Source organism: Salvia hispanica, chromosome 4 (assembly GCF_023119035.1).
Source record: "Salvia hispanica cultivar TCC Black 2014 chromosome 4, UniMelb_Shisp_WGS_1.0, whole genome shotgun sequence".
NCBI lineage: Eukaryota > Viridiplantae > Streptophyta > Magnoliopsida > Lamiales > Lamiaceae > Salvia > Salvia hispanica.
Genome location: NC_062968.1, coordinates 1,155,875 through 1,171,305, shown reverse-complemented (window position 1 = coordinate 1,171,305; position 15,431 = coordinate 1,155,875). Strand labels below are relative to the sequence as shown.

General features: G+C 39.4%; 3 protein-coding genes across 5 annotated transcripts; all 3 read left to right on the top strand.

Annotated features, from left to right (window-relative positions):
* The first annotated feature begins 668 nt into the window (after positions 1-668).
* LOC125224342 (loricrin-like) lies at positions 669-4,061 on the top strand. 3 transcript variants are annotated; one of them, XM_048127724.1, is made up of 2 exons: positions 669-824; positions 1,764-4,061. In XM_048127724.1, exon 2 carries the CDS (start codon positions 2,071-2,073, stop codon positions 3,853-3,855), a length of 1,785 nt encoding a protein of 594 aa, XP_047983681.1. In that variant the 5' UTR covers positions 669-824; positions 1,764-2,070; the 3' UTR covers positions 3,856-4,061. The 3 variants fall into 3 exon arrangements, with proteins under 3 accessions (XP_047983681.1, XP_047983682.1, XP_047983683.1); XM_048127725.1 differs by having other exon boundaries at positions 1,749-4,061; XM_048127726.1 differs by lacking the exon at positions 669-824 and adding an exon at positions 859-1,698 and having other exon boundaries at positions 1,749-4,061.
* A 65-nt stretch (positions 4,062-4,126) lies between these two features.
* On the top strand, positions 4,127-5,998 carry LOC125185294. Its single transcript, XM_048081810.1, has 4 exons — positions 4,127-4,246; positions 4,653-5,071; positions 5,162-5,221; positions 5,344-5,998. The coding sequence occupies exons 2-4, from the start codon at positions 4,667-4,669 to the stop codon at positions 5,710-5,712; spliced, it is 834 nt and encodes a 277-aa protein (XP_047937767.1). The 5' UTR covers positions 4,127-4,246; positions 4,653-4,666; the 3' UTR covers positions 5,713-5,998.
* A 329-nt stretch (positions 5,999-6,327) lies between these two features.
* LOC125185471 (dynamin-like protein ARC5) lies at positions 6,328-14,428 on the top strand. The gene is made up of 18 exons (XM_048082001.1): positions 6,328-6,779; positions 8,007-8,171; positions 8,246-8,368; positions 8,541-8,762; positions 8,979-9,112; positions 9,189-9,281; positions 9,573-9,636; positions 9,826-9,874; positions 10,122-10,204; positions 10,726-10,883; positions 10,992-11,052; positions 11,623-11,685; positions 11,811-11,911; positions 12,281-12,338; positions 12,755-13,096; positions 13,392-13,553; positions 13,641-13,730; positions 14,179-14,428. The coding sequence occupies exons 1-17, from the start codon at positions 6,432-6,434 to the stop codon at positions 13,713-13,715; spliced, it is 2,301 nt and encodes a 766-aa protein (XP_047937958.1). The 5' UTR covers positions 6,328-6,431; the 3' UTR covers positions 13,716-13,730; positions 14,179-14,428.
* Positions 14,429-15,431: the final 1,003 nt, after the last annotated feature.

Sequence of the window (15,431 nt, the reverse complement as noted above, 5' to 3'; positions counted from 1 at the left end):
TTTAAAATTAAATTAATCAAATTATTTTGTAGTATAAAAAGTTCAAGACTCATAGCCGATCCGGCATTGATTAAACCTATGAGACACTGGTTCGAGAACGAATACAGAGACACATCCATCTAATCAAATAACGTATGTAAATTTCAATCATCTAATAGTGTTTGATTTGATGGACTAGATAAGATTGAGTGTTACGAATGTTGTCCAGTTGGATCGATAAAACTTGGTACTTAATGCAGAGAGATTGCATCGTATCACGAGTCATGACATTCAATCTCAGTTCAGTTCAGTCTCGGAAGAAGTTAATCTCGAGCAAACGTCCAAACCAATTAATCTCAACCATCTATTAGTGTTTGATTTGATAAAACTGTATATCTAATAGAATAACTTACATAAATTTCAACCATCTATTAGCGTTTGATTTGATGGACTAGATAAGATTGAGTGTCATGAGTATTGTTCAGTTGCAGCGATAAAACTTGGTAATCACATCACGACTCTCGACGTTTAATCTCAGTTCAGTTCAATCTCGGAACAAGTTAATCTCGAGCAAACTCCCAAACCAAACACCCGAAGGGTATTATTGGCAATCCACAACCAATAAAAATAAGGGAATGCTTAAATCAAGTTTAATTAATCCTCTGTTTAGCCTTAAATACGTTCTCTCTTTTCTTCTTTTTCTCCCTTTTCCACTCTTTGTTTGTATTCAACTGGCAATTGCTGTTGCTCTCTCTCTCTCTCTCTCTCTCTCTCTCTCTCTCTGTGCTGGATTGTTGAGATTGGCTCGTTGCGCAAATGGCAGAGAGAAAATCTAACCGTAGAGAGTAATATTCCTTTTCCTTCCCACTCCTTTCATATCTCCTTTCAAAATTACAGAATGTTAATTCATCTCTGAAAATAATGAGTTCGTATGACTTGATGTGTGTGTGGTTGTTAATATGTTATCTCAATCACTCACATTAACTCTTCCGTGTTTGTTTTCTCTGAATTTGATGCGTTGAGAGCTGATCAGTAAAATTTTGTTACGTGGAAAACTGTATATTTTTTTTTACTGAAAACGAAAACTGTTTGCGCATGATTTTGTGATTGTCAAACATGGCAGCAATGGAATCTGTGATTGATTTATGTTTTTTACAATTGAGGGGTGAAATTATCAAATTATAGATCTCTTTTCATACTCAATTGGTGACCTTATTATGATGGAGTTTTGAGGATAAATTTCAGTGATTAGAATTAGGAGATTGGATTTTAGTAGATTTGTTCATGTATCAAACTAAATCTGCATATTTTCAAGTATGAGATGAGTCAACTTTTCTCAAGGTGTTCTTGCTTCATGAAATTTCACTAGTTTATGATTACCTACCATCCATGGATCGATTTTCGGGGTAAATTGGTAAGAGGGAATGTTACTGTCGCGTTAAGGGTTGTTTCGTGTATGAATTGGATGGTGCCAAATAATAGATGTAAGATGGAAGGAATTAAGGATTCAGAGGTAGATGATGGCCATGTTTGTATAGAGTTTTATCTCTAAATGAATGATGTGTTTTGATTCCTAAGACCGATATGCATATATCCGTTTCCTGGTCCTTATGTGTAGTAGTATGATACAAATCAAGATCAAGAAATCATACTTTGCTATCTGTTTAATTTCATTAGAGTTTTACAATCTCTAACTCCAGTCACGACGCGTTATCCTGTGTAGGTTTCTTTATCCTCTCTTTGAGTATGGTTTGATTATTGAAGCGTAGTCTTTTTTTTTCCAGGTGAATGAACTGCAAGGACTCTGTGTTCAGTTTCTTGAATTGTGCAGATACTTGAGGTTAATGATACCTTCCAATAGTAATTTTTCGATGAGGATGCATCTATAAATACTCAGAACGTTGCTCGAAAGAAGTTAAAGAAATGGATAGATCCGACACATCTGGTTTTGTGAGTGGCGGGGGCAGCTTGTATGTTCGTGTTTTCTTCATATTAATCTATAGATTATAGTACTTGTGATCATAGTCTTTTAAGCTGCCATTTCATTCCTTCGAAAAAGTAATATTTTAAGTTAATAAGATCAACAACAACATGCATCCTTCCTTCTACTCTGAGTTTGTTAAGAATTGTAATGGCGGAGACACTACTCTGCGGTTGAATGCCTTTGCTTATGTGTCAAATGAAGCTTCCATGTTTGGAAGTAGTGAAATGAGTGCTGGTGGTCAAGGTACTTACATAAACAATCCCGATGATGGATGCAAGTTAGTACTTGGACTGGGACCAACTCCCAGTTCATATTCCGATAGCTACTCGCTTCCTAAGGATGACAGTACTAAAGATCTTGCACCTGTATACACCTCGGGACATGACTCAATGTTGAAGCTTGGTCTTTCTGGAAGTGCTGATGTAGTTTCTGATGCACTCAATGTTCAAGCTTCAGTACAGCTCGGTGATGAGGGCTCTACTTCTTGCAAGAAATCGGGTGGCTATATGAGGAGCCTTGTTATGGCCCCAAGAGTGGAAGATGCCAACAGGTTGTTGACAAAAAATAAAACTACAGAAGTTGGTGCAAAATCCACTTTCCATCTTACTCGGCCGAGTTCTGAGCCTTCGCCTTCATCTTTCTCTGATCGCTCCATGAGTGCCGTGTCTGAGCCTAGAAGTGCTTCGGAATCATCACATCAGAGGGCTGTAAATTCAAGAAGATGCAAGTTTGATGGATGTATAAAAGGAGCACGGGGGACAACAGGTCTGTGCATTGGGCACGGGGGCGGACATAGATGCCAGAAGCCCGGATGCAACAAAGGTGCAGAAAGCCGAACAGCCTTCTGCAAAGCACATGGAGGAGGGAGACGGTGCCATCAGCTTGGATGCACGAAAAGTGCTGAGGGAAAGACGGACCACTGCATTGCCCACGGTGGGGGGAGGCGCTGTGGATTCTCGGGAGGGTGCACTAAAGCAGCGAGAGGGAAATCCGGCCTTTGCATAAGGCATGGTGGGGGTAAGAGGTGTAAGGTGGAGAGCTGCATCCGAAGTGCTGAGGGACAGACCGGTTTGTGCATCTCTCACGGTGGTGGGAGACGTTGCCAAGTCACTGGCTGCACTAAAGGCGCGCAGGGGAGTACCATGTTCTGCAAGGCTCATGGTGGTGGGAAGAGATGCATATTCGCAGGCTGCACGAAGGGCGCTGAGGGGAGTACGCCCCTCTGCAAAGGGCACGGTGGTGGGAAGCGCTGCCTGTTCGATGGAGGAGGGATCTGCCCGAAGAGTGTGCACGGAGGGACAAGTTTCTGCGTTGCACATGGCGGGGGGAAGAGGTGCTCTGTTCCTGGATGCACTAAAAGCGCCCGTGGCAGGACTGATTGTTGCGTGAAGCACGGAGGGGGGAAGCGTTGCAAGGTCGAAAACTGTGGGAAGAGCGCTCAGGGTAGTACCGACTTCTGCAAGGCCCACGGTGGGGGGAAGAGGTGTAACTGGGGCGAGGGGAAATGCGAGAAGTTTGCCCGGGGAAAGAGCGGTCTGTGTGCTGCACACTGCACCCTGGTCCGGGGGAGGGAGGCGAGCAGAGGCGGAATGATAGGCGCGGGGCTCTTCCACGGCTTGGTGAGCCTCGATAAGGCGCGTTCGTCATCAGGTGGGAGCGTGATCACGGACTCAACCAACTCGGTCGAGAGGGCCGCCAAGCGGCAGAAGCTCATCCCGCCTCAGGTACTGGTTCCTTTGTCGATGAAGGCCTCGACACTCCAAAGGAGCGCGGGGGCTGGCGAGGACGCGCCAACGAGCTTTGGTTTCGCGGGCCCGGAGGGGAGAGTACATGGTGGTGGACTCCTTTCGTTGCTTGGTGGAGACCTCAATAGTGCCATAACTGGGATTTGATGTCTCACAAACTTCTTCTTATTAAGATTTGTATAAATTCTTGGAATAATAATGTAATGTGTGGTATGTAATATATGGTGCAAGAGGAATGCTATTTTGTAGATGCATTTGAATATTTAATAAAACTTGTAATTATGCTGAAGAATTAAAATAACTTGTATTATTGTTTCATAATTATATTTTTCTTTTTGCATTGATAGCTACTATAAATAGGCTTCAACTTCCTTAACTATTTTATGAATTTGGCGGAAATATTTCTCTCTTTCAAATATGCGCAGGAAGAGTAAGCTCAAAGCTTCGCTCTGAACTCAGATTTCATCTTCATTTCTCGGATTCTGCTTCGGTCGATCAACGAGTTACCACGGCTAAGGAAAAAAGCTCTCTTCTTCAGGTGCGATTTGATTCCGATGATGCGATTTCATGTTATTTTGATATTTCCTTTTCCTGCGCCGGTTGTTAGAATCGGAACTCGAATTTTTGATTTTGATGTTTCAGTTCTGATTTGTTTCAACTGTGATTTAATCCGATTGCTTAACGATTGTGCAATTTTTATCTGTTGCTTCGTTTTTGTTTTCCGATTTGAAACCTAGAAATGGCGCGCATTCGCATCGTCACAAAAGGCGAAATTGAAATTAGTTTAGGTTTAGGTTTTAACTTTGTAGTTAATTCTATCGATTGAACTGAACCTCAGCTCGTGATTCAGTTGTCGAAGTGCTCTTTGTTGTAATTTGTTTCGCGTGATTTCAATTTCTCCATCAGCTGCGCTGCGTGTTCTGATTTGATTGATTTTCACGCAGTTCTGATTAATCGAATGTTTTCTGAAAACAAGCGCGAATCCAAAGCTCCGAAGTTCAATTCCGGCGTCGTATCGCAGATCAGCTCGATGAATGCGGCCGGCAATCGCCGCTCTAGGTCACCGTTCGATCCGGATTCCCCGTCTTCGCTGATGAAGTTCCTGCGCTCTGTCGATCCGCCGCCGGCGTTCCTCACGCCGGTCAAGGTTGAGGAAGATGTGATTGTTATGGATGGGATTTCCGTGCCTAATTCCAACAAAGGAAGCGGTGAAGTGAGACTGAGGTCGCCTTTGATGCCATCAAACTCTCTCAACTGCAGATTTGTGAAATCGAATTTGAATTCGAATTCGACTGCTTATAAGAAAAGCCTCTGCCATTACTGGGAAACTTCTCATATGTGCCAATTTGGCTCCCAATGTCAGGTCTCTCTCTCTCTGACCTCTGTCACACACACATTTACACATAACAATCACTCAGCTATTCAACTGTGCTAATATTCCCAAATGGAACAGTCTGCACACGGCAAAGAGGAGCTGCGCCACCACCGGTTCTCAGGCAAGACCAAACTCGAGGTACATAGCTAAACCAAACTGAATCTTTGCTGAGCAGTAATTAAGTAATCTTGAGTGATTATAGCCATTGCATATGGTTTCTTGTATGTTTTGGTCTGTTCTTGCATTTCCCTCTAGCATAGATCTCCAAACCAAACAGCAGTTTCGACGGATCAAGCGATTCAAGCACATCACCACGTGGCTCTGAGTTCAACCGGAACAGCCAAGCCAGGGCAGCCGCAGCAGAAGCCGAAGGAGAAGAGGCATTCTCAATGCCACCACTATCACCAGTCCCAGCTGAAGAAGTTTCCGAAACTAACACGGTCCCGGACACTACCATGCTCGTCTCGGATTGGAATCCTCGCACAGATGGGATCGAGGTCTCTTTGCCTTGCGTGGACACGAGTCCATCAGAGGAAGATGTAGGTGCTTATATGGAGAATGTGCTGTATGGGGCTAAGGTGAAGAAGAAGAGGCTGCCTGTGTTTGTTGGGATTTGCCCTGACTCGTAGTTGATTCATACCATTTGGTGAAGGAGACACATTTTGTGGTGACAGGATTTCCTGATTTGATTTTGGTGATCTGACCTTATTGGCCGACATTGGGCAATTTTGAGAAATAATCAGATTCATGTCCCAAGAGGTTGACAATAATTTCGGCCAAAATTGACTTTTTTTCCCGACGTTCTAGAAATGTATGCAACGAGTAAATAGTTCTACGAACGAAAGGATCATTTCATAGAGTAAACACAGTCGATTTAGTGTCAAATGAAGATTAGTTGTATGAGTGTTGATGCAATGTTGTTGTACAAAGTGGATACATTTTTGATTTCCTCTATTACTCCCTCCATCCCACTTTAGAAGTTCCGGTTGAGTTCAACACGAGTTTTAAGAAATGTAAAGGAAAGTTGGTGAAAAAAGATAGTGGAATGTAGGTCATACTTTTATATATTAATTTTATAATAAAATGTAAGTGGAAAAAATGTGAATTGAAATATTTCAACCGGGACTCCTAAAGTGGACATCTAAAAATGGTAAACTGGGTTTCTTAAAATGGGACGGAGGGAGTATTTTGTATTGTCATGACGATTTAAATGACAACATAAATTAAAAAAAAGAAAAAAAAAGAAAATAGGGTTAGATTAAAGTTTGGAGTTTTCCAGCGCGCGAGGTGGGAGAGTTCCGAAAAAATCGAAAACCGTTCAAAAAAAGCTCCAAAATCTAGAGATAGAATGGACGACGACGGCCACTTCCTCCCTCACCTCACCAATGACGCCGCCGCCGACGCCAACTGGAAGCTCTACGAGGCCTACAACGAGCTCCACGGCCTGGCGCAGGAGTTCTCCACGCCGTTCGACGCGCCGGCGGTGCTCGTGGTGGGCCACCAGACCGAGGGCAAGAGCGCCCTCGTCGAGGCCCTCATGGGCTTCCAGTTCAACCACGTCGGCGGAGGCACCAAGACGCGCCGCCCCATCACCCTCCACATGAAGTTCAACCCCGACTGCCACGCCCCTCTCTGCCGCCTCCTCTCCGACTCCGACCCCTCCGTCCCCCAGGATAAATCCCTTCCCGAAATTCAGGTGCTTTTTCGGAAATCCCCAAATTGAATAGTAGTATTGCACAATTGACATTTTCGAAGTTGCATTTTTGTCCAGAGCACTTGTGTGTTTTGAGCTTTACAGTTTAAAAATTGCTTAATTGTGATGTTTCTGATGCCCTAATTGAGTAATGCGCGATTGGCATTGTACAGGAAAGTTTCACTTGCATTTTTGTTTAGTCCATTTGTGTGTTTGGAGCTTTCTGGCGGCGGGTACTCATTTTTTGATGGTTAAAAAATTGATTTTTAATATGAAAAAAGTCCAAGAACATTGCTTTGGAGTTGTTTGTGGCAATTTATACTTGAGTATGTTTGGGCGATTTGGTAATATGTTCCTAAACTTTGGCCAAGTTCTAGTTTTGCATATCAGCGTTAAATAATAAAATGTAGGACATGCCATTTTCTCCAGGAAAACGGAAGTTGCAATTTTGTCGAGAGCATTTATATGTTTTCAGCTTTCTGCTGGAAAGTACTCATTTTTTATAGTACTAGTTAAAAGATTTGTTAATTGCCCGTAAAATCATGAAGATCAAGTCATGTTTTTTGTTTGTCTCGCACTTTTTAAAAGTTGAATGCCAAATCATGAACTTTAAAAATGTTGCAATCGTCAAATTTAAGGTAAATTGAAGCTAAGTTGATGGGTGAGACAAGTCGAAAAGTTTACATGAAGGCGTGGCTAGGCAATAGAGGAGACGGTGTTTAGGTAGTAGAGAGAGAGTGAATAGATTTTTTTTTTTAGTTTCTTAGGCTCAAAATGGTGTCTGTGTAGTCATTCACGTCGTCATGTTAATATGCGTATGCATAACTTTTAATACTATGAACAAAATTTTACACATGTGCCGACTCAGCATTGTTGGGGAAAATTGTAATAATTGTGATTTATTGAAACTTCTTGATTTGTCAGTCAAATTGTGAAAGGTGACTGTGGGGCACAATGGAATTTGACCATACACCGTGATTTTAGTGACAGTTAACCCTTGAAAAATTGATTTTTCCTTCTTTTGGTGAAAAAATGCAAGAACATTCCTTTTAAGTTGTTTGTGGGAAAATTACCCTTGAGAGTATCTTTCTATTCGTGCAGACTGCATTTCATGGTTTTTCTTAGTGGCGGCTCATGCTTGCAAGAAATATGTTTGAGGGGAGAGTTGTTTCAAGTCTAGTTTTGTTTGAACTGCAGTATTAAACTATTGCTTTTGGTCAATCCATGTAGGCTTATATTGAAGCTGAAAACATGAGGCTGGAGAAAGAATCTTATCAATTTTCGTCGAAAGAGATAATAATTAGAATAGAGTACAAGAACTGTCCAAACCTTACCATAATAGACACTCCTGGACTCATCGCCCCAGCTCCAGCCCGGAAAAATCGTGCTTTGCAGGTATATTATTTGATTCTTGAAATGTTAGTTTTGAAGCTTCTGCTTGATGAATGTTGAGGAGCTACATGTCACAGTCTCAAGCGCGAGCCGTGGAGTCTCTGGTGCGGGCTAAAATGCAACATAAGGAATTCATCATATTATGTCTTGAAGATTGCAGCGATTGGAGCAATGCCACTACCCGCAGGGTTGTGATGCAAGTATGTTTCGCATTACAAAATACAAACTTTAGGAATTAATGGGTGCTGTTTTAGAAGATCAGAACACTAAAAATAATTTCCGTACTTCACTGATACGAGCTCATCTCATCTTTGGATACTTTCTCATATTTGCAAGTTGTAAATGGCTCCTTTGTGTTGTGCTTTCATCTAGATTGATCCTGAACTCTCAAGGACAGTAGTTGTCTCGACGAAGCTTGATACAAAGATCCCTCAGTTTGCACGTGCTTCAGATGTGGAGGTTTTTCTTTCACCACCTGCAAGCGCACTCGATGGGTTCATGTTAGGCGATTCACCCTTTTTCACTTCTGTTCCTTCCGGAAGAGTTGGAACTGGGCACGAGTCAGTTTATAGATCTAACGATGAGTTCAAACAGGTTAGGGTCTTCATTAGTTTAAATGCAACTACAGTTAGTATTCTTTTTATTTTGTTTTAATTTTATCTTTTAATACCTCTAATAAATGAGATGATGTTAACCAAAGTTAGATTTGTTCATAGAGTTGTGTAATAGATATATGATCTTGGTGATTGATTAAATAAAAGGTTCCTGTGTTATGGTGTATTCAATTGATCACCACTGAGGCTTTGTCAGGCTATATCTTTGAGGGAGATGGATGATAGAGCAGCTTTGGAGGAAAAATTGGGTAGATCACTTTCGAAACAGGAAAGGAGTAGAATAGGTGTTAGCAGTCTTAAGTTATTCTTGGAAGAGTTGCTACAGAAAAGGTACTGAAGTTGCACTGTAATGCTGTTTTCCTTTATATGATCTACTCATTGATGGTATAATTTATTTTCTGCTAAGGTATATGGACAGTGTACCTCTTATCATTCCGCTTCTTGAGAAAGAGTACCGAAGTACAACAAGGAAGCTAAATGAAATTAATCAGGAACTCAGGTTGAAGGTTACCTTTCCCCCCTTGTTATACTTAAAACATAGGGGCAATTAATTTGTGCGATAGATTTGATTGATAAACAAATGATTGAATATTTGAGGATTAGATAGTCACTGTTCAAGCATGTTTAAATTTAAATAATCAGTGCAAGCAAAAGTTATATTAGTCAATATATATATGTGTGTGTGTGTGTGTGCGCGTGTCAATTATTGTTGAGCAGGCTTAGTTAAGCTTCTCATTTTCCACCTTTCTGCTTTTGTACTTTTCAACTGACTCTGCTGTTTTTATCTCAGCACTTTGGATGAAGTAAAGCTGAAGGAGAAAGGAAGAACCTTTCATGATATGTTCTTGACCAAGGTCATATCCTAGTTCATGTCTGCATATAATCTTCTTGTAGCTACTATTCAGGCTGAAATAATATGCAACATCTGTATTCTTTACTTTTAAGAATCCATGATTTCAAATGCATAAAAATAAGGGCTTAGGGTTGGTCTTAGGTTATCTGAAAAGTAGAGTTCCTGATTATATGTTCCTCTTATTGCTTAGTTATCACTTTTACTGAAGGGGACGGTTGTCGCACCACCAGATAAATTTGGTAAGTTCTCTTTTGCACGTATCTTATCCTGTAAAATACATTTCTCAACTAGAGATTTCCCACTTTTGCTAAACTTGCCAACTTCCTATGAATTTCCATCTTGTTTCACGCACCTAACTACATACTGCATATCTCTATTTCACTTGAAGTGTGAACATAGTGTGTTTGACTTTACTGACCCCTCCCCATATCTCTTGCTGAAAATGGGCATGGAACCTCAATATGAAGAATTATTTTCTCTTTGCAGGAGAAACACTGCAGGACGAGAGGGTTAATGGAGGTGCATTTATTGGCACTGATGGTCTTCAATTTCCTCACAAGTTAATACCTGTGAGTCTTGACGTCTTGCACATATCTTATCTCGTTTTACTGTGCCTTTTTTCCTTAATCCAGAAGTAGCTGCGTGCTGTTGAACTTGTCACTTTACATCATTACTCTTTCTTATAAGAAACATCAAACTTTTTCTTACTAGGAACAGGTAGCTACAATAATTTTTGGTTAGTCCATATTCAGTCGTAACAAAATTAAAACATGAAATTCTTGAGTAATCTACTTTGCTTTTGAATGGAATATATTATACATGCAAAAGAAAATTTATGCCAAAGCAAGGCATCGAAATGCAGCAGGGGGATCTGCCCTTTCCAAACCACAAATAGTGTGTTTTTATTGCCCCCTTGAATTAGTAGCCATTTTACCTTCTTTATTTTGTGGTTTCCAGCTTCTGAAATATAATAATTATCTGCATAATTCACTTAGCGGCCACTGAGGTAGCAATCAGATTGCTAATGTCTATTTGTAACTTCCCTCCTGCTACACTCAACTATGTTGCCACTGTCTTCTCGGCCGTGCAGAACGCAGGGATGCGTCTTTATGGAGGTGCTCAATATCATCGTGCAATGGCTGAGTTCCGTTTTGTTGTTGGCGGGATCAAATGCCCTCCAATCACACGTGAAGAGATTGTCAATGCCTGTGGAGTTGAGGACATTCATGATGGAACAAACTATTCGAGGTATTAAACTATTAATGAGCTTTATTCTTAAACATGTGGTCTAGTCATCTAACAATGAAATTCTTTGTTACTTAATTTTTTAACTCTGTTAATTTTTTGTAAATTTAGGACAGCTTGCGTAATTGCTGTTGCAAAGGCTCGTGATACTTTTGAGCCTTTTCTCCATCAGGTAAAGAGATCAGTGTCATATATGACAGTTCTAGACTATATTTTGTTGTTTTGGAATTTGGACTATAAATATGCAACCATTTTAAAGAAAGCATAACCAAGACCAAATTAGGTAGTTGAGTTGAGTGGTAGAAAATGAACTTAGATCAAACATACATATGCATATATGCATTGTTTCAATGAGCAAACACGCTTCAGTTTTGATATGATATGGTGGTATGCTGAAGTCAATTAGACAGCCAATCTGAAAAACTGTTTGGATTGAAAGTACATTCCCTCTTCCCATGTTCTTCAAGGACCTTAAAAACCAACAATTTTATAAGCTAAACGAGAATAATGAATTGATGAAAATTAATCTGTACCCTGGATATGCACTTCCATCCTTTTGCTTCTCCACCCTCATTTGTTGAAACTGTAAAAGTCAAGCTATTTAATAGAACATTGGGAAAAATTGGCTTCCAATCAAATGTAATGTTAGACATCTTCTGTGAATGAAGGTAAAAAGCTCAGACTTATAGCTGAGATTCAGATTATTCAACTCTCATGTCATTCCTTCTTTGTATGGTGCCAGTTAGGTGGCCGGCTGCTGCACATTCTCAAGAGGCTGGTTCCCATCTCTGTTTTCCTTCTCCAGGTAACAACTAGCAACATTGGTCATATTTTTGGTAGTTAGTATGCATTTATTATCATACAAATTTTCATGATTAAAGCAACTTGGTCTGCTTGTTTGTGTTCTAAGAATCACTGTATACCTTACAGAAAGATGGTGAATATCTCAGCGGCCATGAAGTTTTTCTAAAGCGTGTTGCATCTGCCTTCGACAACTTTGCTGAATCAACTGAACGGTCATGCCGTGAAAAGTTAGTATAACTGCCTGCGTTTTTTGCATTTCTCTTTTAATAGTGTCCCATATAGTGTGATTATTATTTTCAAGTGACTCTCACTTTTCCTTGAAATTCCCTTCAAGTAACTCTGTTCCCTTCATTTCACTTCTTGATGCTCGAAACTTTCATATAATCGTCTCAATATTAAAAGGAGGCATTATAGGCCTAGAGAAGGTGGCATATCATCATTCTTTTGGTCACGGAGTTAGAAGTTCTAGGGTCTTAGAAATTGACAATTATTATTTGTCTCTAACTTAGAGTTTTGGATTGTTTGCTCATCAAAATACACAAATCTCGTGTTAATGATTTTACAGCTAGCTAACTAACGTACATACAAACTGCCAGGTGTATGGAGGATTTGGTGAGCACTACTCGCTATGTTTCATGGTCACTTCACAACAAGGTAGGCACATTTGCTCTTTTGGTCAATGTCGTTTTTACTATATTCGTAACCATTTTTTTTTGCTTCACTATTGAGCATTTTCTGGTGACTCAGTTACGCATCATATAATGTTCTCTCTCTGTCTTTTGTCTTTTTTCCTGTCAATTTTATGTCTACGTGTATCCTTGTTTTGAATGGCTAGGGTTTCAATCGCTTATATACATGTACGTCTTAGTTTCCAAGCTCTGACAATCTAGGAAATGACGAGAGTCACGAGACAGTAGATATAGTGAGGTTCTTGTCAAATGCCTTCTTTATTAAAACAGAGCTTTTCATGTAGTCACCTTCATTGCACCATTTTGAGCATATTACGAAGTTAGATGTTATTTTCTCTTCTTTCGTGTTCTTTCCACTCTGAAAAAATGATCAAATTGCAGAATAGGGCTGGATTACGACAGTTCTTGGATTCATTTGGTGGGTCAGAACAGTCCAATGCTGCTGTCAATTCTTCCAGTCTTTCTACAGAGTTATCGTCGGGATTTGCAAGCAATGATAGGCAAGACGTTAAGTCCAAAGCAGACGTGAAGCTCAATAGTTTGGCTCCAGGAAATGATTCGACAGCTAGTACTCCAACAACAGAGACAAGGCTAGCTGACCTTTTAGATAGTACACTATGGAACAGAAGGCTCGCCCCTTCATCCGAAAGGATTGTATACGCTTTAGTTCAACAGATATTTCACGGAATCCGGGAATACTTCCTGGCCTCTACTGAGCTCAAGGTTTGTATACATCTCCCTAATTTGTTACCACGGGTTATTGATGGTGTTAAGAAAATAGCTGTCATCAACATTTTTAGAAGTTGTCTGTCTAGTCTTAACTGAGGACAGTTACCCTGCCTTCTTGACTTTCTAACAACTTCGTTTAAAAAAAACATTTATAAGAAGTCGCCTTTTCAATACTCGGCTATAAAGATTCGTATGCAACGAGCCACTTGCAACAGATTAGAAGCAGCAAAGTGACAAGTCTTCCGTAAGCCTGACTTGTTTTCTTTTTTTCTGCCTTCTTTCTTTGCAGTTCAATTGCTTTTTGCTTATGCCCGTTGTTGACAAGTTGCCTGCACTTCTCCGGGCAGACTTAGAGGCCACTTTTGAAGACGTTGATAATGTCTTTGACATTAGTACTGTGCGGCATTCTTTAGGACACCGTAAGAGAGAAATGGAGATTGAGCTGAAACGGGTATGTATATATAGTTGCTATGTCTTCTCTCGATTTATAAATATTTCCTCTACGCTTTGTTACCCATGAAGTGGCCTCGTAATGCAGATGCAAAGGCTTAAAGATAAATTCAGAGAAATTCACGAACAGCTGAGTTCAAGTCAAACCATGTCGAGGGCCTAGTGATTATCTACGCCTGTGAGTCTCCCTTCTTTATTTTCTTTTAACTGTTGGTTAGATAACGATTGCATCCATGAGCGTCGTTTCTTTTCTAGTACATTTGCTCGTGCTTTATAGAATTCCTCCCTTTGTCACAGTTAAGATGTCACACTTGTTAGGTGGCACGAGATTTTAGAAGTTGTCGTTTAGTTTGTTTAATCAGAGATAAAAGTGTCATCAAATGTCATTTTTTCAAAAATGTAAGTGTGACATCTTTGTCGGGACAAACTATATGAGAAAGTGAGACATCTGTTATGGGACGATGGGACGTAGGGAGTACTATTATTTTAAGATTAGAGAACTTACTGTTATGGTGCACTGAATTATCCGTTAATCTTACTTCGAACACTATGCTTTTCTCATTTTCTCCCACCCGTATATCGTTACTTGTCCGTTAAGCCATCAAGTGACTCGTCCGATGCCACAGGTTTACGGAAAGATACTTTTCCAGTATCGACGAGACTCCAAATGGGTGGCTTGTAACAGAAGAGATACATGCCAATGGAGGTGTCACAGTAGCTATGAAAATTGAATGTTGAAAGGTAAGTCCATTTGTTGTATTTCATATATTACTGTTTTTGTGTGTATGATATGTTAAACATGAGACTAAATTTGCAAATGAATGATGCCAAATTTGTACAAATTTACACTAATCAAATCTGGCCCATTTCCATTCAGTGATTTTCCATTTCACCAAAATCTCAATTTCATATAGTCCTATTTTGGCTTCATCTTGATTTCTTTCACCAAATATATTCTCTTTGCTTCATCCTCTTTACACTCATTCTCATGTGGTTGATTTTCTATTCAGTGGTGTCTAATCAGAAAAAGATGGAGGATTGTATGAACATCTATTAAAGGGTAAATATCCAATATTGTTTTTTTAACAAAAATGAGTAACTGCAAAATGATCCTCCTAGTAATCTAGTATTTTAATTCACTTAAAAATGGATAAAAATTCGATATTCTTTCAATGAAAATGTTCCTATTTAAAATGTTTGATTTAATTTTGCAATTACTTTAAGATGGAGATATTTTTATGGAATGTACTTGTAATTTTTTTTTATCTTATTTATTGATTTATTTTATTTATGGGTTTTCAAACTCAAACTACATCGATATTTATTTTACTTTTGATTTATTTTATTTTGGAATTTCAATTTTTATTTGAACTATTTTTCTCAATAAACAAAAGGCTCTAACTAAATAACAATGAACAATTCCCCAATGGATAATAGAAAGAGGGCATACAGTCTCTCAATTGACAAAAGCACATGTCACCCCTTAAAAATATGATTTCTTTATATTTAAAATTTTCAATAAATATTTTATAGCAAAGGACGATTCAGGTCACTAAGTTTTAGGATATACATATATGGATGAAATGAAATTCAAATTATATTGGTTTGTGGGCCTCACACATGTCCTAGCCACTATATCCATATTATTTCAAATCCACTTATGCAATGTGTATATTTGACGTAATTATTTACACATCTAATACTATATATTGACAAATGTTAAAGCAATATACTTGATGGGAACACAATTCGTGAGCAAATACATGTTATTACTAATTAGTATTATTTGCTTTGATTACTACAGTACTCTTTCCGTTCTATGATACTCGTTGCTTTTCTGCTCATCACAAACTCCTTACACTATTTATAATTTAAGTTA

Excerpts from the sequence above, each read along its gene's own strand:
- LOC125185471 (XM_048082001.1), top strand. The coding sequence starts at position 6,432 with ATGGACGACGACGGCCACTTCCTCCCTCACCTCACCAATGACGCCGCC. Across the intron at positions 8,369-8,540 it reads CCCGCAGGGTTGTGATGCAA|ATTGATCCTGAACTCTCAAG; the intron begins GTATGTTTCGCA and ends GCTTTCATCTAG. Across the intron at positions 13,097-13,391 it reads TGGCCTCTACTGAGCTCAAG|TTCAATTGCTTTTTGCTTAT; the intron begins GTTTGTATACAT and ends CTTTCTTTGCAG.
- LOC125185294 (XM_048081810.1), top strand. The coding sequence starts at position 4,667 with ATGTTTTCTGAAAACAAGCGCGAATCCAAAGCTCCGAAGTTCAATTCC. Across the intron at positions 5,072-5,161 it reads AATTTGGCTCCCAATGTCAG|TCTGCACACGGCAAAGAGGA; the intron begins GTCTCTCTCTCT and ends CAAATGGAACAG. Across the intron at positions 5,222-5,343 it reads CAGGCAAGACCAAACTCGAG|ATCTCCAAACCAAACAGCAG; the intron begins GTACATAGCTAA and ends CCTCTAGCATAG.
- LOC125224342 (XM_048127724.1), top strand. The coding sequence starts at position 2,071 with ATGCATCCTTCCTTCTACTCTGAGTTTGTTAAGAATTGTAATGGCGGA.